The sequence below is a fragment of the Ranitomeya imitator genome, chromosome 3, assembly GCF_032444005.1.
Source record: "Ranitomeya imitator isolate aRanImi1 chromosome 3, aRanImi1.pri, whole genome shotgun sequence".
Lineage (NCBI taxonomy): Eukaryota > Metazoa > Chordata > Amphibia > Anura > Dendrobatidae > Ranitomeya > Ranitomeya imitator.
In genome coordinates, this window is record NC_091284.1 from 120,199,702 (window position 1) to 120,225,254 (window position 25,553).

A 25,553-nucleotide genomic window follows, 5' to 3' on the forward strand; every position below is an offset into this window, starting at 1 on the left:
GTTCCCCCAATGCCGCCTCTGCTGCCTTCAATTCCTCTAGGACACCCTGATCCCGCTCTCTGGTCCTTGTCTTATGTCTTGAGATGTCCCTAAACAAAATTCCCCTTAGATACGCTTTCATGGTGTCCCACACTACATGGCATTCTGCGCTCCCTTCATTGATCTTAAAAAACTCCTCTATCTCTGCCCCCACCTTTTCCATGTCCAAAATTTGTAACCAAACTGGGTGAATTTTCCATCCCGCCTTCCCCAAACCATCCTGACTTGACAACTTTAAAGAGACCTGAACAGGGCTGTGATCTGATAAAATCCTAGGATTATATTCCACCCCGTTTAACAGTTCGTTCATCCTATCGTTTCCCAAGGCGACATCAATTCTTGACATCGAGCCATATGTAGTCGAGTAACAGGAATAGGAATATGTGTTGACATTGCGGATCCTCCACAGATCAGCCCAGCCTATTTCTCTGAGATAATTACCAAAGGGAGTGTCATTACCGTCCCTACGCTTAGGTGCATGGTTACTCTTGTCCCAGTGGTCATTTGCTATATTATTTACATCCCCCACCACCAAAAGAGGGATCCCATCCCAACCTCTTATAGACTCCAATATGTCCTGGATCTTCCTTCCAGAGTATGGCGGAGGTATATACAATGATACTATGCATATTAAACGATTAAAGAGTTTACACACCAACAAAACATATTGACCATCCGTGTCAATTTTGACCTCAACTTCCTCAAATGGGGTATTAGTATGAATCAATACTGACACACCTCTCGCATAACTAGAGAACGTCGAATGATACGCCTTGTGCACCCATCTTTTCTGTAACATATCAACTTTTTCCTTCACTAGATGGGTCTCTTGCAGGCAAATCACCGAGGGCCTCTGTTTCAGTAAATACTGAAATATTGCTGCGCGTTTAGTGGCGTCCGCTAATCCCCTAACATTCCAGCTTATAATGTTAACATCCCCTCCCATTTCCTAGAAACAAAATGATTAGTTAGAGCAGTCTCCTTCAGGTCTCCCCCGATACCCACCTCCCCCCTCCCCGCCCCTTTCCTCGACTCCCCCATCTAAAACTCAATGGAGTTCAACTAGAACAAACTTTCTTTCTCTGTATGAGAACTGAGAGCTCTTGATACAACCTAGAACTAAGCCCTTTGCAGTCCATCTCTCCCCCTCCCACCGCTAACAGCATGAAGTATTCTTTGCGCCGCCGAGCACACTGTTTTATCCTTTTGAGAACATTCTGTCTAAAGACACAAGACAATTTCAAAAATCACAGTCATGGGGTATAACCAGATGAGTGGCGAAGTCACAGCGTCAGTCTCATCGGTTCCGATCCACGCCAGTTTTCTTGGTATTGGTATCCAGCCACTGCATAGCCTCCTCCGGGTTCTGGAAAAAATGAACCCGGTCCAGCGCTACCACCCTGAGCTTAGCCGGGTATAGCATTGAATATTTTAGATCCAGGTCTCGGAGCCGCCGCTTGACTTCCCCGAACTTCATTCTCAGTTTTTGCACCGATGCCGAATAGTCCGGATAAATGGAGATCCGATTTCCGTCTATACTCAGTCCATCACTGATCCTGGCCTTCCTTAGTAGGGTTTCCCGATCCCGATAGTCCAAAATTTTTGCCATCAAGGCTCGAGGGGGGGATCCAGGCGGCAGGGGTCGGGTGGGGACTCTATGGGCCCTTTCCACGGAGAAGTGGTTAGTAAGATCTGCTCCTCCCACCGAGTTTTTAAGCCATGCCTCAATGTATTCAGCAGGATTATTCCCCTCCACCTTCTCCGGCACCCCAATTATTCTTAGATTGTTCCTTCGGGAACGGTTTTCCAGGTCATCTGTTTTAAATTCCAGTTCCGCAATGCGCTGAATGTATCTCTTTTCTCTTTTTAACAGTTCATTTGTCTGATCCTCCACACTGCCCACGCGCTCCTCCACCACCTCCACTCTTTTCTCCACTTTACGCATAGCAGAATTAAGGGACTTCATTTCAACTGTTAAATCGTCCACTCTTAGATTCAGTGCGGCCAGGGCAGATTTACAGTGTATAACGACTGAGAAAATGTCCTGCAGTGTAGGCTCCCCCACATTTGATTGCTGCGCACCCTCAGAGTCCTTAGCCTGTACTGGGCTGGCGGCAGGTGTCATGTTATTTGCACCATGCATCTCCTGCATCCTCCCTGGAGAAAGCTGCTCCTCCACCACACTGAGGGTATCTTCCCCCCCTCTCTTCTGCCTCTGCAGGGGTTCCCTCTCTTCCGGCCCTTCTGGGCCCAGCAGCAGGGCACCCCCCTCCTCCGTTCGAGCAAACCTTTCCAGCCGGGCGATTACCTCCAGCCTCCGGCGGTATTCAGTACTGGCTCTGGCCGCCTCCTCCTCTGCCACGGCGCCATCTTGGATTTTCGCGCCAGTCGCGGGCGCCGACTGTTTTCGGCGCGGCATCGCCGCTTTACTCCTCTCCCTGCCTCCGGCCCTCTCCCCCGTGCCCAGGGGTCTTGCGGAGCGTCTCCGTCCGGTTTTCGGCGCTCGGCGACGCCTTCAAAGGTAAGAACTTAGGAGCGGTGCGGGGAGAGAGACCCGTCGCACGTCCGCTCACATCGCTCGCTAGGCCACGCCCCTTTAACCTGTCTTTAAAAAGGGTTAATATCTTAAAAAATATATATCTACAGGCAGACTTCATACTAAATTGAAGGATTACAGAAGTACAGTGCAATATGGGCCCACACACTTGTGTAATAGAGGAGGCTTTATACATTTTATTACTTTTTATTTCAATATCTGGGGCACCATGGAGACATATTAGCTTATGGCAATATCTTTTATGACAATTACTAACTCAGCAGGTAAAGCAGACTTGTGGTAGTAAAATGTATGTCACCAGCTACCATATCCTCCTAGATAATGTACTGTCAGTTCTATATTTTCCCCGCTGTAGTTCAGCTCTATACAGCGCTGTGGCACTAGACACAATGGATCCGTAAAAAATAATTTGTTAGTTTAGTGATAAAATTGATCTTTTCCAAAAACATAGAGGGGGCTGTTACATTCAGTGTAATTCTACATCATGCGGTCTGACATAAAGGGACTTAACATTTCTGAAAAGGAGATTTCACATGTCCCAAATCACTGCCACTTGTACCTTGGAGTACAGCGCTGCTGCAGCTGTGTACTGTTTTCTTCCAAACCTCTTATTTCCCTCTTCCTTGTAGAAAAGCACAGCACGAGGTTCTTTCCCAACACTTAGATCCCTGCACAATCTCTCTAATATGTCCTCTTCTTCCTGCCTGTGGAGAGAAATTAAAGACAGGTGGTGCTTGTACTATGCGCACACATAAGCTCCGCTGCTCTGCAAACCCAAGCCCCCTACTTGACTTTCACATAAGCATTACCATCATTCATCCATTTACTGCAAAAAAATCTAAAAATGTTCTTTATGTGATCTAAAAGCCGTCTCTTCTCACTGTGTAATGAATAGGAAAGAACACATTATAGTCTTCTGCACAGAAGTCACAGCTGATCTCATTCTACTTGTGACAGACCAGAATGATTGCAAGTTCTGTACGGAAACGTACTGACCCGTGCGAGTCAACCTCCATTACAGGCTGGACTGCTGGTTCTTTATCTAACAGGTCAGCAAATCTGCAGTGATGAAATGCAACACATGGCAACTAGAAAGAAAAAGAATAGAACTTGTATCCGCACAGTCTGGTCAGTCCGATAATTCGATTTCATCACAACTGCTGCAAAATCTGTAGGACTCCTTCATGTACAGCGCTCGGCCATCTCTCTCAGTCCCATAAAAACTGAGTGGACTAGTAGCACTGCATGCACACTAACAAACAGGCAACAGCCACGAGATAGCGGCTGCGGGGACTCGGACATATTTCTCTCTCGCCTCATTGGGGGACACAGGTAACTATGGGTGTATGCTGCTGTCACTAGGAGGCTGACATTATGCAAATAAGGAAACATTAACTCCTCCCCGGCAGTATATACCCTCCGACAGGCACAATGCCACTCAGTGTTTGCTTAGTGTCTGTAGGAGGCAGACCTGGATCTAACCACTAGATCTGCATTACAGATCTTTTACAGGAGTTTTTGTGTTTTATTAATCATTTCCCTTTCTCTTTCAGATTCACGTCTTCGGGCAACAGGGTGCAGATTCTCACCCTGTTTTTCCCCACATTTAAGCGACTGAGAGAGAGAGAGCAATGTGGTCTCCTCGGAGAGGGCTGAGAGGAAGATGGTGGTCATCTATGGTGACCTCCCCTCTTCTCGTAAGGGGCTGACGCCGTCTTCTGCACCGTCTGGAGATGGTGCGGGAAGGAGGGTCTTACTCCCAGGACCCTCTTCTTCTCCGAGGGATTCTGTCGCGATCCTCAGACACCAAGGAGCCGGATTCAAGCAAAGTAGCAAGTGGGACAGGAGCCCACTCCCCCCCACCCCCATGGCAGCGCTCACCGGTTTCTAGATTTCAAATTTCCCGTCTAAACACGATTCCCGGCATATTGCAGCCTCTCTCCTGCCCTCGTTATGCCACGCCTCCTTGCCGGTCTAGGCCTATCAGCGCCACACTTTCATTTTCTCCAGTGCCAGCCACGCCCCCTCTGCTATGCACTGCCTTGGCTCTCCACTCCGACACACCTCCTCAGGCGCGTCGGCCTATCAGGACGCCGGTTTCTTTTTCTTGGGTACGCTGCCCGCCCACTGCTCGCTCCAGCGTCGCATGGCCAGAGAGAACTGCGTCCATCTTGGGAAGCTCCTGCAGCGTCTTCAGGATTCGGAGGAGGACACAGTACCTGCGCTGCCTCTGCAATCGCTGGGTGTCTGGGAGGCTCTGCATTCCCTGCCTCCTTCCTCGGTTTTACTCCCTTCAGCATCACCTCTATAGCTTTCTGCTGCAGTCCTCACTTAAGCAGTATCGCCGGCAGAGCTTTCTGCTACAGCCCTCTTCAGCAGTATCGCCTTTCTAGCGTCCTGCTGCAGTCCTCATTCAGGCTCTACCTTTGCCCAACACCACACAGGCCTCTGGCTACAAACCCATGGTGACCCATTACGCTTGTGCCCTCTGTAAGAGAAAGTGGGCTTCAGGCCAGCCGTCCACCATGTCTGTCCCTCAGGAAGCTCTTATTGCTCAGGATGAGTGCACTCCCCCTCCCCCGGAGTGGGCTGTTGCTATGTCTCAGTCAGTCTCAGACCTGACAAAAGTGTCCCAGTCCCTGGTACAAGTCCTGGAACGCTTGCCGCTTCTATCTTCTGCCACCAGTGCCACAAACGCCTCCCACGGCGATTCGCTCGCACCTGGCCACAACCTGCACGGGGTCAGTTTGGACAAAGGATTCAGAAAGAGGACTCTGTCTAGCTCCTCATCCAGCTCTCCGGAACCCGCGGCACCATCTAGAATACCCCTCTCCACCCGTTCCCCGTCCTCTGAGGCGGACGGTCGGGTCGGATGCACTTTTGCACATGGTAGATAGCCTTATTTTAGCCTTATTATTCAAACCCTTGAACTTAAGGAGCAGGACTCCACCTCCCAGGAGGACTCCATTTCATTCAAACGGGTGAAATGGCCCTCTAGAGTTTTTCCCAATCACAAACAGTTTGAGAATACTACCTCTTGACACTGGGAATAACCCGGAAAACGTTTTTCTGGATATTTTGTACCCCTTTAATCCAGACCTAGTCAGCAAATGGTCTGATTCCCCTAAGGTAGACCAGCCTGTCTCCTGTCTATCCTTGCAGACAGTTCTGTCTTTCCCTGATGCAGCGTCTCTTAGTGACGCTACAGACAGGAAAATTGAGGTTTTAACCAAATCAGCCTTTGAGGCGTCCAGCGCCTCTCTCTGCCCGAATTTCACCTCCTCTTGGGTGGTGAAAGCCGTGTCTGCCTGGGCCAAGATACTTCGCAGGGGCATCGTTGCTTCGGCTCCTTCAGAGGAACTAGCTGATTTAGCGGACCAGATTGCACACGCAGGGAAATATCTGTTAAATGCCTCCTTGGATGCAGCTGCTTGTTCCGCAAGAGCAAACAGCAACATCATTGCCATTCGCCGTGTCCTTTGGCTGAAGGTGTGGAACGCTGAACCCGCTTCTAAAAAGTCTCTCACTGGCCTTCCATTTCAGGGCTCCAGGCTCTTCGGCACTTAGCTAGACTAGATCATCTCCGACGCTACAGGTGGAAAGAGCACCTCTCCCTCTCAATCCAGACCTAAGCGTCCCTTTAATCGTAGGGGACCCCAGTCCTTTCGTCCCTTCCGGCCCTTATCCTTCTATGGCGGTTCTTCCCAGCAGGAGCGTTCTTCCGCTCAGGGGGAACGGAGGAAACCTTCCTTCAGGCCTACCCCTCACTGGAGGGCTATGAGCCGCTCCTCTAAACCTTCCGGATCTCGCAGCTACAGATTCTCTTCAAAATGACAGGTCACCCCTGTTATGATCTGGTGGCCTAGGAGCAGCATTTGACGTACTCTGGAGAAGGTGGTACCTGTACTGACCGCAGACCCTGAACTTAGCACCGCAACTAGAAGTAGCCGTGGGATGTACCTAACACTCCCTAGACCAGGGGTCCCCAACTCCAGTCCTCAAGGCCCACCAACATGTCATGTTTTCAGGATTTCCTTAGTCTTGCCCAGGTAATAATTCCATCACCTGTGCAATGCAAAGGAAATCCTGAAAACATGACCTGTTGGTGGGCCTTGAGGACTGGAGTTGGGGACCCCTGCCCTAGACACCTCGACACAGCCTAAGGACTAACTTCCCCTAAAGATAGAAACGGGAAAACTATCTTGCCTCAGAAAATCCCCAAAGGATAGACAGCCCCCCACAAATATTGACTGTGAGAGGAGAGGGAAATGACATACACAGACTGAAATCAGGATTTAGCAAAGGAGGCCTTTCTAGCTAAAAAGAAAGAAAAGGACAGAGTACTATGCAGTCAGTATTAAAACACTAGAAAATATCCACCACAGAAAATACAAATCTCCACATCTGACTAAAGACATGGAGGGTATATCTGCATCTCCAGAGATACAGCTTGGCTGCAAAAAATCCTTACACAGACAAAGCTGGGCAAGACAAAACATGAAAATGCACAGAACTATAAGGACCACAGCATGTGGACAGCAATAACAAAGCCAGAACTAATCTTTGATGAAAAGAACAGCAAAACAGGAGAGACCAGTCAGGGATGTGAATCCTCCAAAAACAATGGACAACTGGCACTGACTAAAGGATCAAGCAAGACTAAATAGCCCTAGTCCAAATTGCAATAAGTGGACACACCTGATAAATGCTGCGATCCAAAGACAGCAGCACTACCACTCATAACCACCGGAGGGAGCCCAAGAGCAGAATTCACAACAGTACCCCCCCCTTGAGGAGGGGTCACCGAACCCTCACCAGAGCCCCCAGGACGATCAGGACGAGCCAAATGAAAGGCACGAACCAAATCGTCAGCATGAACATCGGAGGCAACAACCCAAGAATTATCCTCCTGGCCATAACCCTTCCATTTGACAAGATACTGCAGCTTCCGCCTCGAAAAACGAGAATCCAAAATCTTCTCAACCACATACTCCAACTCCCCATCAATCAACACCGGGGCCGGAGGATCAACAGAGGGAACAACGGGAACCACATACTTCCGCAACAAAGATCTATGGAAAACATTATGGATGGAAAAAGAGGCTGGAAGGGCCAAACGAAAAGACACTGGATTGATAATCTCAGAAATCCTATAAGGACCAATAAACCGAGGCTTGAACTTAGGGGAAGAAAGCTTCATAGGAACATGAGGGGAAGACAACCAGACCAAATTCCCAACCCGAAGCCGGGAACCAACACACCGACGACGGTTAGCAAAACGCTGAGCCTCCTCCTGAGACAACACCAAATTGTCCACCACATGAGCCCAAATTTGCTGCAGCCTGTCAACCACAGAATCCACACCAGGACAATCAGAAGGCTCAACCTGCCCTGAAGAAAAACGAGGATGAAAACCAAAATTACAAAAAAAGGGCGAAACCAAGGTAGCAGAACTAGCCCGATTATTAAGGGCAAACTCGGCCAACGGCAAGAAAGACACCCAATCATCCTGATCAGCAGACACAAAGCATCTCAAATAAGTTTCCAAAGTCTGACTAGTTCGCTCGGTTTGGCCATTTGTCTGAGGATGAAATGCGGAAGAAAAAGACAAATCAATGCCCAGCCTAGTACAAAAGGCCCGCCAAAACCTAGAAAAAAACTGGGAACCTCTATCGGACACAATATTCTCCGGAATGCCATGCAAACGAACCACATGCTGAAAAAACAACGGAACCAAATCAGAAGAGGAAGGCAATTTAGGCAAAGGTACCAAATGAACCATCTTAGAAAACCGATCACAAACCACCCAGATAACCGACATCCTCTGGGAAACCGGAAGATCGGGACCGGCAAAGGCAGAAGCAACCCACTAGCACGGGAACAAGGGTTGGCCCGCGCACAAGTCCCACAGGACTGCACAAAAGAACGCACATCCCGCGACAAAGAAGGCCACCAAAAGTAAAAAAAAATCCCAGGATGGCCAGCCAACACAGAACAATGAACCTCAGAAATCACTTTACTAGTCCATCTATCAGGAACAAACAGTTTCCCCACTGGACAGCGGTCAGGTTTATCAGCCTGAAATTAATGAAGAACCCGTCGTAAATCAGGGGAGATGGCAGAAAGAATCACCCCTTCCTTCAGAATGCCGACCGGCTCAAGGACCCCAGGAGAATCAGGTCAAAAACTCCTAGAGAGGGCATCAGCCTTAACATTCTTAGAACCCGGAAGATACGAGACCACAAAATCAAAACGGGAGAAAACCAGGGACCATCGAGCCTGTCTAGGGTTCAGTCGTTTGGCAGACTCGAGGTAAATCAGATTTTTATGATCGATCAGGACCACAATACGGTGCTTGGCCTCCTCAAGCCAATGTCGCCACTCCTCAAATGCCCACTTCATAGCCAACAACTCCCGATTGCCGACATAATTGCGTTCCGCAGGCGAAAACTTCCGAGAAAAGAAGGCACACGGTTTCATCAAGGAACCATCAGAATTTCTCTGAGACAAAACGGTCCCCGCCCCAATCTCAGACGCGTCCACCTCAACCTGAAATGGAAGAGAAACATCCGGCTGACGCAACACAGGGGCAGAAGTAAATCGGCGTTTAAGCTCCTGAAAGGCAGAAACAGCCGCGGAGGACCAATTCGTCACATCAGCGCCTTTCTTCGTTAAATCGGTCAGAGGTTTAACCACACTGGAGAAGTTGGCAATGAAACGACGATAAAAATTAGCAAAGCCCAAGAATTTCTGAAGGCTCTTCACAGATGTGGGCTGAATCCAATCATGAATGGCCTGAACCTTAACCGGATCCATTTCTATAGATGAGGGAGAAAAAATGAAGCCCAAAAAAGAAACCTTCTGCACTCCAAAGAGGCACTTAGACCCCTTCACAAATAAAGCATTATAACGGAGGATCTGAAATACCATCCTGACCTGTTTCACATGAGACTCCCAATCATCGGAAAAAATCTAAATATCATCCAAATATACAATCATGAATTTATCAAGATAACTCCGAAAGATATCATGCATGAAGGACTGGAACACAGATGGGGCATTAGAGAGTCCGAATGGCATCACAAGGTATTCAAAATGGTCTTCGGGCGTATTAAATGCAGTTTTCCATTCGTCACCCTGCTTAATATGAACAAGTTATTTGCCCCTCGAAGGTCAATCTTAGTAAACCAACTAGCCCCCTTAATCCTAGCAAACAAATCAGTAAGCAAAGGCAAAGGGTATTGAAATTTGACCGTGATCTTATTCAAGAGGCGATAATCAATACAGGGTCTCAAGGAGCCATCCTTCTTGGCAACAAAAAAAAAAACCTGCTCCCAATGGTGAAGAAGATGGCCGAATATGCCCCTTCTCCAAAGACTCCTTAATATAGCTCCGCATGGCGGCATGTTCTGGCACAGACAGGTTGAAAAGTCGGCCCTTAGGGAACTTACAACCTGGAATCAAGTCAATTGCACAATCACAGTCCCTATGCGGTGGAAGGGAACTGGATTTGGGCTCATCGAATACATCCTGGAAATCTGACAAAAACTCAGGAATTTCAGAAGAGGTGGAAGAGGAAATTGACATCAAAGGAACGTGACCATGAACCCCCTGACAACCCCAACTAGTCACAGACATAGATTTCCAATCTAACACCAGATTATGTACCTGTAACCATGGAAAACCTAGCACAATAGCATCATGCAAATTATGCAACACCAGAAAACGACAATCTTCCTGATGGGCTGGCGCCATGCACATGGTCAGTTGTGTCCAAAACTGAGGTTTATTTTTAGCCAACGGTGTAGCATCAATGCCCCTTAAAGGAATAGGGTTCTGCAAAGGCTGCAAGGGGAAACCACAACGTCTGGCAAATTCCAAGTCCATTAAGTTCAGAGCGGCGCCTGAATCCACAAATGCCATGACAGAAAATGACGATAATGAGCAGATCAACACACCCCCACCTGGAAATCTTTCCAGGGTGGGAGGCAAGCTTCTTCTGTTTACAGAGGCTTGGTTATCGGTAGTCGACGCAGCCTGGGTCATCACATCAGGCTACAAAATAGAATTTTCTTTGCCCCCAGGAAGACGTTTCTTCCTCTCCCGTCCACCCAAGCAGCCGTCCCATGTCCCAGGGCTCCTCCAGGCTGTTGATGCCCTCCTCACCTCAGGAGTGATTGTTCCTGTTCCTTACCACAAGTAGTTTTCGGGTTTTTACTCAAATCTGTTCGTGGTTCCGAAAAAAGACGGCTCTCTCTGCCCGATTTTGGATCTCAAACAATTGGAACCGTCACTTGCGGGTTCGACACTTCAAGATGGAGTCACTGCGCTCGGTGATCGCTTCCATGGAACCGGGGGAATATCTGTGCTCTGTGGACATTCAGGATGCGTACCTACACATTCCGATTTGTCAGCAGCATCAGAGGTTCCTTCGTATCGCGATCCAGGAACATTACCAGTTTACAGCTCTCCTAGCGTCCGCCCCCAGGGTCTTTACAAATGTGGCCATCCTTCGTTCAAAGGGGATCATCATAATCCCCTGTATCGACGACCTTCTGGTCAAGGGTCCGTCTCACGGGGACTGCGACCAGAGTCTCCAGATCACTCTGGACACGCTGATGCGCCTCGGCTGGATAATCAACCGGGACAAATCGACCTTAATTCCAACTCAACGCCTCGAGTTCCTGGGCATGGAATTCAACACCATCCAAGCTCGGGTCTTCCTCCCGAAAGAGAAGTTCTTCTCTCTCCACCAGGGCATCAAAGCCTTAAAGCGCCCGGTCCCTCTGCCTCTACGGCTCTGTATGAAAGTTCTAGGGAAGATGGTCGCTTCCATGGAAGCAGTACCTTACGCTCAATTTCACTCTCGCCTTCTCCAGCTGGCTCTCCTGTCTGCCTGGGACAAGAACCCACTTTCCCTAGATCACCCAATTCGCCTTCCTCTCAATGTGAGACAGTCTCTCACTTGGTGGATGCTTTCTGCCTCCATCCTGCGCGGGAGGTCATTTATCCCCCTCCGCTGGCAGATCATCATCACCGACGCCAGTCTTCAGGGGTGGGGTGCGGTCTTTCTCCATCACACAGCGCACGGTCGCTGGAAGGTTCAGGAGACCCTTCTCCCTATCAATCTCTTGGAGATCAGGGCGATCTTCCTCGCCTTCCTCTGCCGACAGCCCCTCCTCGGGGGAAATCCACATTCCAGGGGTGGACAATTGGGAAGCCAACTTCCTCAGCCGTTAGGGCCTCGCGTCAGGCGAGCGGTCTCTCCATCCCACCGTCTTCAACCAAATATGTCAGAGATGGGGAGTTCTGGACGTTGACCTAATGGCCTCCCGAACGAACCACCAGGTTCCCCAGTAAGTAGCCAGGTCTCGGGACCCGATGGATTTCGGTTGCGACGCCCTGGTGATCCCGTGGGCCCAGTTCCACATGCCCTATCTGTTTCCTCCTCTTCCCTTAATCCCAAGGGTCGTAAAAAAGATAAAGGCAGAGAGGGTCCCCATTCTCTTAATAGCTGCAGGCCTGGTACGCGGAGCTAGTAAACATGCTGTCGGACATCCCCTGGAGACTCCCAGAGCGTCTGGATCTTTTATCGAAGGGGCCCCTCTTCCACCCGAATTCTCGGTCTCTGAATTTAATGGTGTGGCTGTTGAGGCCGCCGTCCTAAAGGACGCAGGTTTTTCTCACAGCGTCATACAGACCATGATAAAAGTTCGGAAACCAGCTTCTTCTCGAATCTATCATAGATGTTGGAAGGTCTTTTTCCGATGGTGCGACGACAACAGCTTGTTCCCTATGGTTTTTTCCCTTCCTTCAGTCCTTGGCTTCCTTCAAGCGGGTCTCAATTCGGGCCTTTCTTTGAGTACTTTAAAGAGCCAGGTCTCCGCCCTGTCCATCCTTTTCCAAAGGGACCTAGCTTCCGTTCCACAAGTCAGGACCTTCCTCCAAGGTGTTGCCCACATAGCACCTCCTTATCATTCCCCGGTTGAGCCATGGGATCTCAACCTCGTTCTCGGCGCCCTCCAATGCGTGCCTTTGAACCAATCCAGCATATTTCCTTTTCTCTCCTATCTTGGAAGGTGGCCTTCCTGGTCGCCATCATCTCTATTAGGAGGGTATCTAAGTTAACGGAATTATCCTGCCGTTCTCCTTTCCTAATTCTGCACCAGGACAAAGTAGTCCTGCGGCCTGTTCCTTCCTTTCTACCAAAAATAGTTTCGGCTTTTCACATCAACGAGGACATCGTCCTTCCTTCCTTGTGCCTTTTCCCGGTCCATCCCTTGGAAAAATCTCTCCACCAGCTGGATTTGGGCAGGACCATCCAAGTCTATCTTACCAGAACTGCTTCTTTTCGCCAGTACGATCCTCTGTTTGTCATCTCTGAAGGTTGTCGAAAAGGGCTCCCCGCTTCTAAATCCACTATTGCTCGTTGGATTCGTTCGGCGGTTCTGAAGGCATACCGCGTTCAGGATAAACAGCCTCCTCCCGGGGTGAGGGCTCACTCTACCCGGGCTGTGTGAGCTTCTTGGGCCGTTCGTCACCAGGCTTCGGCTTTGCAGGTTTACAAAGCTGCAACCTTGTCGTTCCTTCACACCTTTCTACGGTTCTACAAGGTGCATACTCAGGCTTCTGCGGATGCAGGCCTGGGTAGGAAGATACTGCAGGCGGAGGTTTCCCACCGGCCAACCTAAGTCTTCTTTTCTCAGACTATTTTTTTTCTTCCCACCCTTGGGAGTGCTTTTGGACGTCCCATGGTTACCCGTGTCCCCCAATGAAGCGAGAAAGAAAGAGGGATTTTTGGTTCTTACAGTAAAATCTCTTTCTTGGAGCCTTCATTGGGGGACACAGCACCCTCCCTTTTCTTTTTTGTACCGTGTTGGAAAACGTGCCGTTTTGGGTTGGTACATAGATTGAGTACCTTATACTTACTGCTACAAATGCTTTAGCTCCAAACTGAGTTGAATTGTGCCTGTCGGAGAGTGTATACTGCCGAGGAGGAGTTAACGTTTCCTTATTTGCATAGTATCAGCCTCCTAGCGACAGCAGCATACACCATGGTTACCTGTGTCCCCCAATGAAGACTCCAAGAAAGATATTTTGCGTTAAGAACCAAAAATCCCTCTTTTTCAAGCACGCTGAAGACATTAAGTTAGTACACGAGCATGTTCTAGCAACACCTTATCCAAACACGTTCGCTCATCATAGTGTCCAACGGTCTGTAAATTCAGTCTGCAAAAAAAAAAAAAAAGGTGCTTTTTTTTTCTGCCGCTGATGGTGTCTGGAAGAGAAAAAAAAAACCAACACCCATGATTTTTTATTTTTTTCCCCCGTAGGTTTGTAGTGCGTGTGCTCAAAAGCTGACCTGCACAGTACAACCACAGCCCATGGATGCAGCAAGAGGTAAGACTAGAAGGAGCTCCATATTTGGAAATCCTCACTTTTCTTCCTGCACTGGCCACCTGTTCCAGCCGTCATTTTCAGACGCCTGCAAGTTAAGGGACTCAGAAGCAGCAAACCTGCCGCATGTAGAGTGACCGTGCACAGTAACCCCAGCACCTCCAGCCTGTCTAGGGCTATGTGCACACGTTGCGGATTTGCCTACGGATCCACAGCGGATTAGACACTGCGGATTCGCAGCAGTTATCCATCTGGTGTTCAGTACCATGTAAACCTACGGAAAACGAAATCCGCAGTGCACATGCGGAAAATACAGAGCGGAAACGCTGCAGTTTATTTTCCGCAGCATGTAAATTCTTTGTGCGGATTCCACAGCGTTTTACACCTGCTCCTCAATAGGAAACAGCAGGTGATAAAAAGCAGGTGAAATCCGCACAAAAAACACTGGAAATCTGCGGTAAATCCGCAGGTAAAACGCACCTGCGGATTTTTCAAAAACTGAGTTGAAAAATCCGCACAGAAATCCGCAACGTGGGCACATAGCCTCAGGCTGGAGTCACACTAAACGTATAAAAAAAAATCCGTCCGATTCTCACTGCCGAGAGTCGCAGGAGTGTAATGCAAAAGGGAATTTTTCCCGCGCAGCTCACGCTGATGTCACATAGGTGAAGGGTCTCTGCTGGATGACAGGCTGTATGGTTGCATCATGCAGCCTGCCAACCAGATGAAGCAGAGCTAGACCCGTCGTGGGACAAATGGATTAACATCTTCTCTGCCGAAAGGTGAGGAATATTGTTTTTTTTTTTTTTTTTTTTTAAAGACAATGATGTCTGTGGAATGGGCAAGAACGTAAGTATGGTTTAATTAAGATTTATTAAAGGAGCCGTGTCATTCTTTCAATTAAAGGCCATTTTTCTGGGTGTGTGTCTTTATACGATATGAATATGGGGTTAGCAATGGGGGTGTCTTATTGACGCCTCTCCATTACTAACCTCAGGGCTTGATGTCACCTGACAATACAAAGGAGACATCAACCCCCTCCCCCAACTATCACCCCACTTGCCACCACTACAGGGCAAGTGGGAAGAGCAAGGCTAAGTGCCAGAATTGGCACATCTTAGAGATACGCCTTTTCTGGGGTAGCTGAGAGCTGATGTTTTTAACCTGAGGGGGGCAGTATCTATGGCTTCTTCCCAGGCTATTAATATCAACCCACAGCTGTCTGCATAGCCTTTGCTGGTTATTAATTATAGGGGTACCCTACGTCATTTTTTTAGGGTTCCCCATTTTAATAGCCAGTAAAGGCTATATATACAGTTGTGAGCTGGTAGTAATAGCCTGGAAAGCTCCATGGGTATTACCCCCTTCCCGAGCTATAAGGCCGGGGTCACACTAGCGTATGGCATCAGATGCGATATGCTAATGACCCTCGGCTCCTGCTCTGCTGTGAGCGGGAGCCGAGTGTCAAGAGTCTGCGCTCCGAGCCTCTCGCACAAAGCGGATCGGAGCACAGCTGCAGAGCAGGTGGAGAAACTAATTTCTCCATCTCCTCTATTGCTGGGGTCAGCGTCAGCGGATGACATCCGAGTGATGCGCGTTGTCTTACTCGCATCCATAGGCTTATATGGGTGCGAGTGAGCCGACAGTCGGCCGAGTGTCCGTGACAATCGCAGTATGCTGCGATTGTCTCGGACCGAGGAAAACAGCCGACAAAAAAATCGGCTGCTGGGAGCTGCCCCATAGGTTAACAATGGTCCGAGTGCAATGCGATTTTTTTTATCGCATTGCACTCGTCCGTTTTAGTCGCCAGTGTGACCCCGGCCTAAACATCTTCTCCCAGTTGTCAGCTTTCCCTCTGCTGGTTAAAAAAAATTACGCGAGAGCCCACAACATTTTTTTCAGAAAAATAATCTTTTATTAATTAAATACATGTACAGTAAGCTGCACACGCACTGTACTGATTGTATATGTCACTGACATCTGTATATCTATCTATTCTATGTGTATTTACTGTATGTAATCCATCTCTTCTATCCACCTGCTGTGATTTTACAGTACGTGGCTGCTGAATTGCCAGCTTTTCTTAGATAGATGTATTATATATTCACATACATATATATATATATATATATATATATATATATATATATATATATATATATATATATATATATATGTGTGAGTATCACTATGATATATATGTGAGTATCACTATGTGTATACATCTATTCTATTCTAACCTGTCACTCTGTGATTTTACTATATGCAGCAGATGAGTTGCCGGCTTTTCTTCTATCTAATATATGTACATATGTATATATGTGTGTCACGGATATCTATATATCTATGTATTCTATGTGTGTATATCTATTCTATCCGGTCATGCTGTGATTTTTCTGTACATGGCAGATGAATTACCGGCTTTTCAAAGGACATCAGTGGGTAAAAAAAAATTGAACAGCACTTGCATGGCTGTGCGATTTTTCTCGCACCCACAGGCTTGCATTGGTGAGTCTCGATGCCAATCGCAGCCTGCTGCAATTTTACATGCATGTCGAATACGTCTGAGGAAAAAAAAAAACGCTGATGTGATCTGCCCCATAGATTAACAATGGTCTGAGTGCTATGTGATGTTTTCTCGCATAGTACTCGGCCGTATTCTATGGTAGTCTGACTCCGGCCCAGCAGACATAATAGGTGGTGTGTGGCTGTCCTCACTCCAGAATCATCCATCATGACTGTCAAATTAGCTGTGATGCGTGTTGTGCTGGTAGCACCACTATTGGCGCTTATACACACAATCTTTGGTCGAGTAGTATGTGTGTGTGTAGTGTGTCTATGCCACGTCTCCTGTCCTGGGTGTTACTCTCGGATGCATATACAGTGAAAACAGTGTGCTCAGCTTTTCCTGACACTTGGAGTCTGACTTTGTCTGTCTGTGATTCAAGGCCTTGTGGTAGGCATGGATGAATGGGATGAGCTATGGCATCACACCCCATCCCAGTTCCACCTATGTTAATGCAACTGGGCGAAACTTGTATTAAAATGTGAGTGCTTGTCTCTTTGCTTCTGTTCTCCTTTCCATCAAAATGCCTGAACGTAACAGAGCAATGCATGCTGGGAACTGAAGGAAAGGGAGCTGAAGCACCTATAGTGCTGACAGAATGTCGATACAAAAGCACCAACCAGCTTAAAGAGAGTAAATGGCATGTTATAAAGCATAAGAATCAGTTTCTATGCACCTAAAACAGTTTTGAACTTGTTGTTGGAGATGTTTTTCTACAGAGAAAGGATAGGAACGCTTTAAGCATAAGACAATGCCTATTCAAACCAATATGGGGCAAGTGCAATACAGAACAGGAAGGTTCCTCCAAAGCGAGGGATGTTCTTTGTAATAATCTCCATTCTGGTTAAGACATGAGGATTCCCCCATACTACTCAAATTTCCCTAAAATACCGTAGATATAATACCTGGTTTTCTAAATGGTTCAACATGTGTAACAGTAATCCCATGCATGGCCAATTGCTTTCAAAGATAAATGTTTTTTTATTAAACTGGATTTTTTACATGCTACCGAGTGTGTCACGCTTACATAGGTAGTATAGATTGCTACTTACTGCAGAAGTGACCAACAAGCACCAAAGCTTTCTCTGAGATCAGACCCTGGAGAAAACGATCCTTTTTCTTGTGTCGATAGCTGCACCCACTTGCGACGTGCATAGGTTTGCCAGTCCGCAGCAGGGAGCTCCATCAGCAATGCCAAGTAATTCAGAGCTGCACACAAAGAACAAAGTGAATGGAGCACAACGATGTCCATTATTCCCACAATGTTAGTGTATTACTTATAGAAGCACTCCCATCTCTGTGTTTTCTATAAGATCTGTGTATATATGCATGTTATGTAGTGTGTGCATTAACATTTCCACCAGTCGCCGCTCTACAATGCAAAAGCCAGAGAACGGCGTGTGATCCTGAGAGTCTACAGTGACGTCACAGAGATAAACCAGGCTGGACAATGGAGAGAGCGGCGCTAGACAAGTATATTACTACACTACATACATGTAATAAAAAATATAGATGGGAGTGCTTCTTTACATTGGGAAACCATTTTCAAAAACTAGAGATTGGTATTATGGTAATTAAATCACTGCCCTCTCTGCTGTCACCTTTCAGCCATGATATTCCGGTTCCCCTGTCATTAATGATCAAGTCGTGGCGGGGGAGGACAATAGTACCGATGGAGCACAATTTGCCTGACAGATAATATTTAGCCTGCTTTCCCCCTGAAGCTAATCAGCGCTCGACCTGTATCCTGACATGACAATTTCTGAGGGTGTGTTGGTTCCTTCTTAACGCCTCCCAGACAGCATACAACTCTTTGAAGTTGGAGGAGCTGTGAACGACGTCTGCTGGCCACCTCCCTTGTAGGATCCTGCCCTTCAGGTGGGCTCCCCAGCCCCAGGCACTGGCGTCTGTAGTTACCACTACATAGGGATTGGTAGACCATAACACCCCGACTCTTAAGGCCCCTTCACATTAAGCGACGCTGCAGCGATACCGACAACGATCCGGATCGCTGCAGCGTCGCTGTTTGGTCGCTGGAGAGCTGTCACACAGACCGCTCTCCAGCGACCAACGATGCCGGTAACCAGGGTAAACATCGGGTAACTAAGCGCAGGGCCGCGCTTAGTAACCCGATGTTTACCCTGGTTACCATCCTAAAAGTAAAAAAAAAACAAACAGTACATACTTACCTATCGCTGTCTGTCCTCCAGCGCTGTGCTCTGCACTCCTCCTGTACTGCCTGTGAGCACAGCGGCCGGAAAGCAGAGCGGTGACGTCACCGCTCTGCTTTCCGGCTGACCGACGCTCACAGCCAGTACAGGAGGAGTGCAGAGCACAGCGCTGGAGGACAGACAGCGGTAGGTAAGTATGTACTGTTTGTTTTTTTTACTTTTAGGATGGTAACCAGGGTAAACATCGGGTTACTAAGCGCGGCCCTGCGCTTAGTTACCCGATGTTTACCCTGGTTACCAGTGAAGACATCGCTGGATCGGTGTCACACACGCCGATCCAGCGATGTCAGCAGGAGTCCAGCGACGAAATAAAGTTCTGGACTTTCTTCAGCGACCAACGATCTCCCAGCAGGGGCCTGATCGTTGGTCGCTGTCACACATAACGATTTTATTAACGATATCGTTGCTACGTCACAAAAAGCAACGATATCGTTAACAATATCGTTATGTGTGAAGGTACCTTTAGCTTCTCTGGTTGATTCCACCAGAGTAGAGATCTTCGTACTGGATACGTCAGCCTTAAAGAACTGTCCAGAGAAGACTGACGACGGTCCCACTTGGAAAGGATTAACCTCTGCAGAGGTCTTGAATGGAACTGAGCCCATCTTACACACGGTATGCAGGCCGTCATCAGACCTAGTACCTTCATGGCCGTTCTTATTGATGCTCTGCGTTCTAATAGACGCCTGATCTGTATCTGGATCGCCTCCAACTTGTTCTCGGGTAGCCGGGATATCCTGTTTCTCGAATCCAGACATACTCCCAGGAAGATCTTTTTGCACTCCGGATTCAGGTCGGATTTCTGCCAGTTTACGATCCATCCTAATCGCTCCATCAGTGACACCGTTCGGGTCCTGTGATCTGACAGAATCTCTGGTGTACTTGCGATCAGGAGAAAATCGTCTAGATATGGAACTATCTTGATCCCCTGGCTTCTCAGGAAAGCGACAATTTCTGACACCAGCTTTGTAAACACCCGAGGTGCCGAGGCAAGTCCAAACGGAAGACATTGGAACTGGTAGTGACAGGTCCCGGACGGCAGCGCCACCGCAAACCTCAGAAGTTTCTGAGATGATGGGTGAACAGGGACCTGATAATAGGCACTCTTGAGGTCGAGAGTGCACATCACAGCGTCCTGATCTATTAAGAGGATTGCAGAGCGAATGGACTCCATGCGAAGCCTCTTGTACTTGACCCAGGCATTTAGAGGTTTCAAATTTATTATTGTGCGCGAGTCGCCGGAGGGCTTCATTATAGAGAATAGGGAAGAGTAGTGACCCCGACCTACATCTAGAGATGGTACTGGAATTATGACCCCTGAGGAAAGCATGTCCTCTAGGTCTAACATCATGGGAGAGTTTTTCAAGACCATCGTAGGTACGATGTATCTGTCCGGAGGAGGGGAGGAAAGCTCGATGCTGTAACCTTCTGACACAGTCCGAAGAACCCATTGATTCTGGGTGACTCGGGCCCAATTCTCCGCAAAGTGACGGAGCCTTCCGCCTATAAGGGTGGTGTCATTGTGTCTTAGGTTTTGAAGATGGGCTAAAGAAGAAACTCCTGCTTCTATTGCCCTGGTTACGGGAACCTCTACTGAATCCTCTGTTGGATCTACCTCCTCTGTAATCGGACTGTCTCCTGAAGGGAAAACCTCTCCGAAAGGACTGGCCCTTTTTTGGTTTGTCCTCTGGAAAACCTTTCTTCTTATCGGAGGCTGACTCTAGGATGGTATCTAGAGAAGGCCCGAAAACTCTCGCCCCTGAGAAAGGAATAGAACATAATTTGGTTTTTGAGGCGTTATCCCCCGACCAGGATCTTAGCCATACTGCCCTCCTAGCCGCATTGGATAGGGAACCATTCCTAGCTGAAAACCTGACAGATTCAGCAGTCATGTCGGATAGGAAGGCCGTAGCAGATTTCATGATAGGAAGGGAGCTTAATATATCAGCCCTGGGGGTCTTATTGGATAGGTGTTCCTCCAATTGACCCATCCAAAGGTACATAGACCGGGCTACCGAGGTAGCTGCTATGTTGGTTTTAATTAGGGCTGCAGAAGATTCCCAAGCCCTTTTAAGCATGATAGGATCGCGCAGATTTGAAGAGTCCTCAAATGGAATGGCTGTCTTTTTAGCAACCTTTGCCACAGGAACATCCACTTTGGGGATCTCTTCCCAAAGTTTGACTTCTTCTGGCTCGAAAGGTAAGCGAGCTTTGAAGTCCTTAGTTAAAACCAGCCGACGTTCTGCCTCCTTCCATTCCTCCAGTATCATGGCCTTGATATGCTCGCTTACTGGGAAGACCGTTTGTTTACGTGACATAAGTCCACCAAACATCAGATCCTGCCTGGATTGAGGCTTGAATGTCTCCTCAATCTGTATCGTGGTCCGCACCGCCTGCACAAGTTCATTTGTATCCTCAGCCTGGAAGAGGTATTTTCTCTGGTGGTCCTGACTCCCTGAAGGAAGTTCCCCTTCCTCTTCTGAGGAGAAGTTATCGGAGGCAGACATGTCCTCCGAGCTATACTCTGGCTCTTTTATGTCTCGTTCCCGTCTGGCTCTCTTACGGCTGGGAACTGGGCTGGACCTCTCCACAATACTGGACAAAGAAGCCTGAACTTCTTCTCGTATTAGGGACCTCATTTCTGACAGAAGTGTCGGCAGTTCGTCCCTCATAACCTTGGAAGTGCAATCTGCACACAAGGTCTTTGCATGAGTGTCCGGGAGCTTTACGTTGCATATAGGGCATCTATATGTCTCCCCAGATGATTTGCCGGACTTCTTAACTTGAGGAGGGGGGGCAGCGGGGGTTCCCTTATCCTTAAAAGACATAAGATAGGGAGAAGTAATGGGGTGCCTGAATATATGTGCGTGGATAGGGGGGACAGCGCACTGCGCACTCACCCCTTCCTCCGCTGGTGTGCTTTCCATGACGATTCTCAGCAGGTCCCCGCAGCGTCCACGCTGGATTAGGAGCGATTCGGCTGCTTGTGCGTCGCACGCTGGAGCGCACACACTCTCCCCGCACTTTTACCTCGTCACCGGAAGTGACGGTAGCAGATGCCGCGAAATCGGAAGTGACGCGGTTCCCCGGGACTTCCGTCAGAAGACGCTCTGCCAGACGCCGCACCGCTCTAGATGCTGCGCCACATGGAACCGCGTCTCGGCCGAGAGCCTCCCTCCGGGAGGAGCGGCCGCAACAGGAACTCGACCTTCCTGTTCTTTGGAGCAGAGGGACCCCCGCTGGAGGGTTTCTGCCCTGAGCCTCTTGACAGGGGGAAGGGTATTGGACGAGCCGCACGATCCCCCTGAGCTCCGGTAAGCCAGCACAGCTTCTCTCGTGCGTCCCTTGCAGGGACAGGAAAAACACTGAGGACTGGGGGTGGGACATGCCCTTTTGAACTCTCGTGTGTTTCCTGTCCCAGCAAAGGGGGAGGAGGACGTCCTCCAGGGTGCTGTCAGGAGGGACGTCCTGGAAAGCAAGGCTAAGCACCAGATATAGAGCATCTTATGGATGTGCCAATTCTGGGGTGTCTGAGGGCTAATGTTCTTAGCTTGGGATGGGGCCAATATCCTTGGCAACCTCTCAGGATATTGTTATCAGTCCACAGATGTCTGTTTAGCCTTTAGTCGTTAGAATTTCTGAGGTGCCCCGTAAAGTAACCAGTAAATGCCAAGGAAAAGGCTGTGAGCCGTTATTAATATCCTGGGAACCTTAGGGATATTATACAATTTCCCAGATTATTAACACCAGCCCCCACTGGTCGGCTTTCCGTCTGTTGGTTATGAAAATTATGATCGAGTCAACGCCAATTTTTTTAAATTTATTTTACACGATGTACACAGCAGATACTAAATACAACTCCCATCAGTGTTGCCTGGTCGCAGTGACCACAGGGAGACCAGGTGACAATGATGACCGCTGCCTTCATGACCCGACTCCTGGGAACAGCGCCAACTGTACCGCTTTTTCCCAGGCACCGGTACATGTCACACTGATGACATCTGTGTATCATCACTGTGCAGGACGCTTTGCGGCCCGTACAGCTAACAAAAAACAGACATGTCAGCGTGATTTGCCCACGGACACGATCTATGGAAACACACTGACATGTGCACAGACTCATTCATTTGAATGGGTCTACGTGTTTAAAGGGAACCTGTCACCCCGTTTTTTCAATATGAGCTAAAAATAGCGTTCAATAGGGCCTGAGCTGTGCTTTACAATAGTGCCTTTATTATCCCCTGATTCCCCACCTTTGCTGCCAAAATACCTTAGTCAACTCGCCGTTTTCGGCTGTCAATCACCCCGGTCACCGACCTGACAGTGTGTGTAGGTTACTGTGCACAATTCTGCTGATAGGTTCCCTTTAACCTTCTAGCTCTCACTGAGAACTGGATCCAGCAGTCTAACACCACCACAGCGGCTGCTCTCTCGTTTTGTAGACTACAATTCTCTGCAAGCAGACAAGGTGGAGGTGTTGGTCTGTTCCTTTCATCACAATGTGCTTTCTAGGTTATCCTTTTGCTTATGTTTCCTTCCATTGAAGTCCACACTTCAGATGCTTCAAACCCTTCTCCTTGCCAGTGAAGATTGTGTATTTCCCTCCAGACAAAACCAACCAATTTCTCAACACTTTGCCACCTGGCTTCAACACTTTCTATTCAGTGACATTCACACTCATCACAGAGGACTTCAACATCCCCATTGATGACCTGCGCTCGACATCTTCCACCTAACTTCCTTCTCTAACCTCCTCTTTTGGCGTCTCACAGCTTACTAACTCTCCTATACATGAAGGCGGGAAGAATTTGGACCTAGTCATCTCTGACTCTGCTCAGTGTACAACTTTGCCAATTCCCCTCTCCCACTCTCTGACCACAGCCTTCTTTCTTTCTTTGTTAAAGGCAACCTGTCAGCAGGATTGTGCACAGTAACCTACAGACAGTGTCAGGTTGGCGCCATTATACTGATCACAATGATACCTGGGTGATGAAATCCACCTTGTGGTTGTTGCTTAATCTTTATTTGTAGCTTTCAGTAAATGAGAGTCTTGTGCTCTGGGGCGGTGTGTCTTCATGTGGTGCTCTGCCTATGTATTCATAATGATCGCTCAGTGACCTGTCCCCTATTTTACATGAATAATATATATATATATATATATATATATATATATATATATATATATATATATATATATATATATATATATATATATATATATATATATATATATATATATATATATATATATATATATATAGTATATCACAGGCCCTGCGCTAGAAAGACCTGCCATGACGTCACGGTCATATGACCGCGACGTCATCACAGGTCCTGCGCTCATACCAACCCTGGGACCGGAAGCCGCCGTGGACTACAAGGGGCCCTCGGAAAGGTAAGTATATGTTTATTTTTTAACCTGTGACAAACCTGGCTGGGCAATATAATATGTAGCTGGGCAATATACTACGTGACTGGCCAATATACTACATTGGCTCTGTGCTGTATACTACGTCGCTGTGCAATATACTACGTGGCTCTGTGCTGTATACTACGTCACTAGGCAATATACTACGTGGCTGGGCAATATACTACGTGGTTCGGCAATATACTACGTGGCTGTGCAATATACTACGTGGCTGGGCAATATACTACGTGGCTGGGCAATATACTACGTGGGCTGTGCAATATACTACGTGGACATGCATATTCTAGAATACCCGATGCGTTAGAATCGGGCCACCATCTAGTATGTGTGTATATATATATATATATATATATATATATATTAATTATGTAAAATAGGGGGCAGGTCACTAAGGAATCAGTGATCTGTCATAATTAGAGGACCACATGAAGACCCCCCTCCGCCACAGGCCGCCCTAAAGCAAGAACATATCATTAACTGGAAATAAGGATTAAAACAACACCAGGATGGATTTCATCGCCCTAGTATCATTTTAAATCAGTATAACGGTGCCAACCTGACACTGTAGGTTATTGCACACAACCCTGCTGACAGGTTTCCTTTAAGAACTTACCCCATGCCAAGGACAACCCTGCTTATCACACATACAGAAATCTACATGCCATCAATACCCAGCAGTTTGGAACAATCTACAATAATCTTGAGTCCCAAGCTCCTCTCTTCTGTCCACACTCCGCATTGTCACATTATAATAAATTGCAGAGTGCCCTGGATGAAGCAGTACCAGATACACGCAGAAAGACGCAACACAGATGATGGCGACCCTGGCACATGCAAACAAATTTTATCCAGCGTTGTTCAAAGGTGTGCCGAGAGTTAGTGGAGAAAATCACGATCGGCAGAAGTCTTCATCCACTGTAAGTTCATGCTCAGAACTTATAACTCTGCTCTCCGTCTGGCCAAACAGGTCTCCTGCACCACCCAAATGACGTTACTGTCAGACAATCCAAAACAACTCTTTGAAACTTTTCACTTCCTCCTGAGCCCTAATGTACAGACCCCGGTCACCAACCTTATTGCTCATTATCTGGTCATTTGTTTCCTAGACAAAAATCAACCATTTCCATCATGACATTTTTGGTCAGACCCCACAGCTTGGATCCCTCTTCCCTACCGCATCTCACACTTAGTTTCCATCTTCGAGCCTGTCACAGAAGAAGTGATCGAGCTACCTGCTTCTTCTCGCCATACAACTGCATTAGTAACTCCATTGCCTCACATCTCCAGTTGTCACTACCTACCTAAAACAGCTAACCTCTCCCTCTTCATTCATAT

At 47.9% G+C, this 25,553-nt stretch overlaps 1 protein-coding gene across 1 annotated transcript in view; it reads right to left on the reverse strand.

Moving 5' to 3' along the window:
- SMYD4 (SET and MYND domain containing 4) overlaps positions 1-25,553 on the reverse strand; it is a 46,113-nt gene that overhangs the window by 16,617 nt on the left and 3,943 nt on the right. The window contains exons 2-3 of the mRNA XM_069761360.1: positions 17,612-17,768; positions 3,156-3,300 (exon numbers count right to left, since the gene is read on the reverse strand). Of these exons, the coding sequence (XP_069617461.1) occupies positions 3,156-3,300; positions 17,612-17,745 (279 nt within the window). The 5' untranslated portion in view covers positions 17,746-17,768. The remainder of the gene's footprint in view (positions 1-3,155; positions 3,301-17,611; positions 17,769-25,553) is intronic.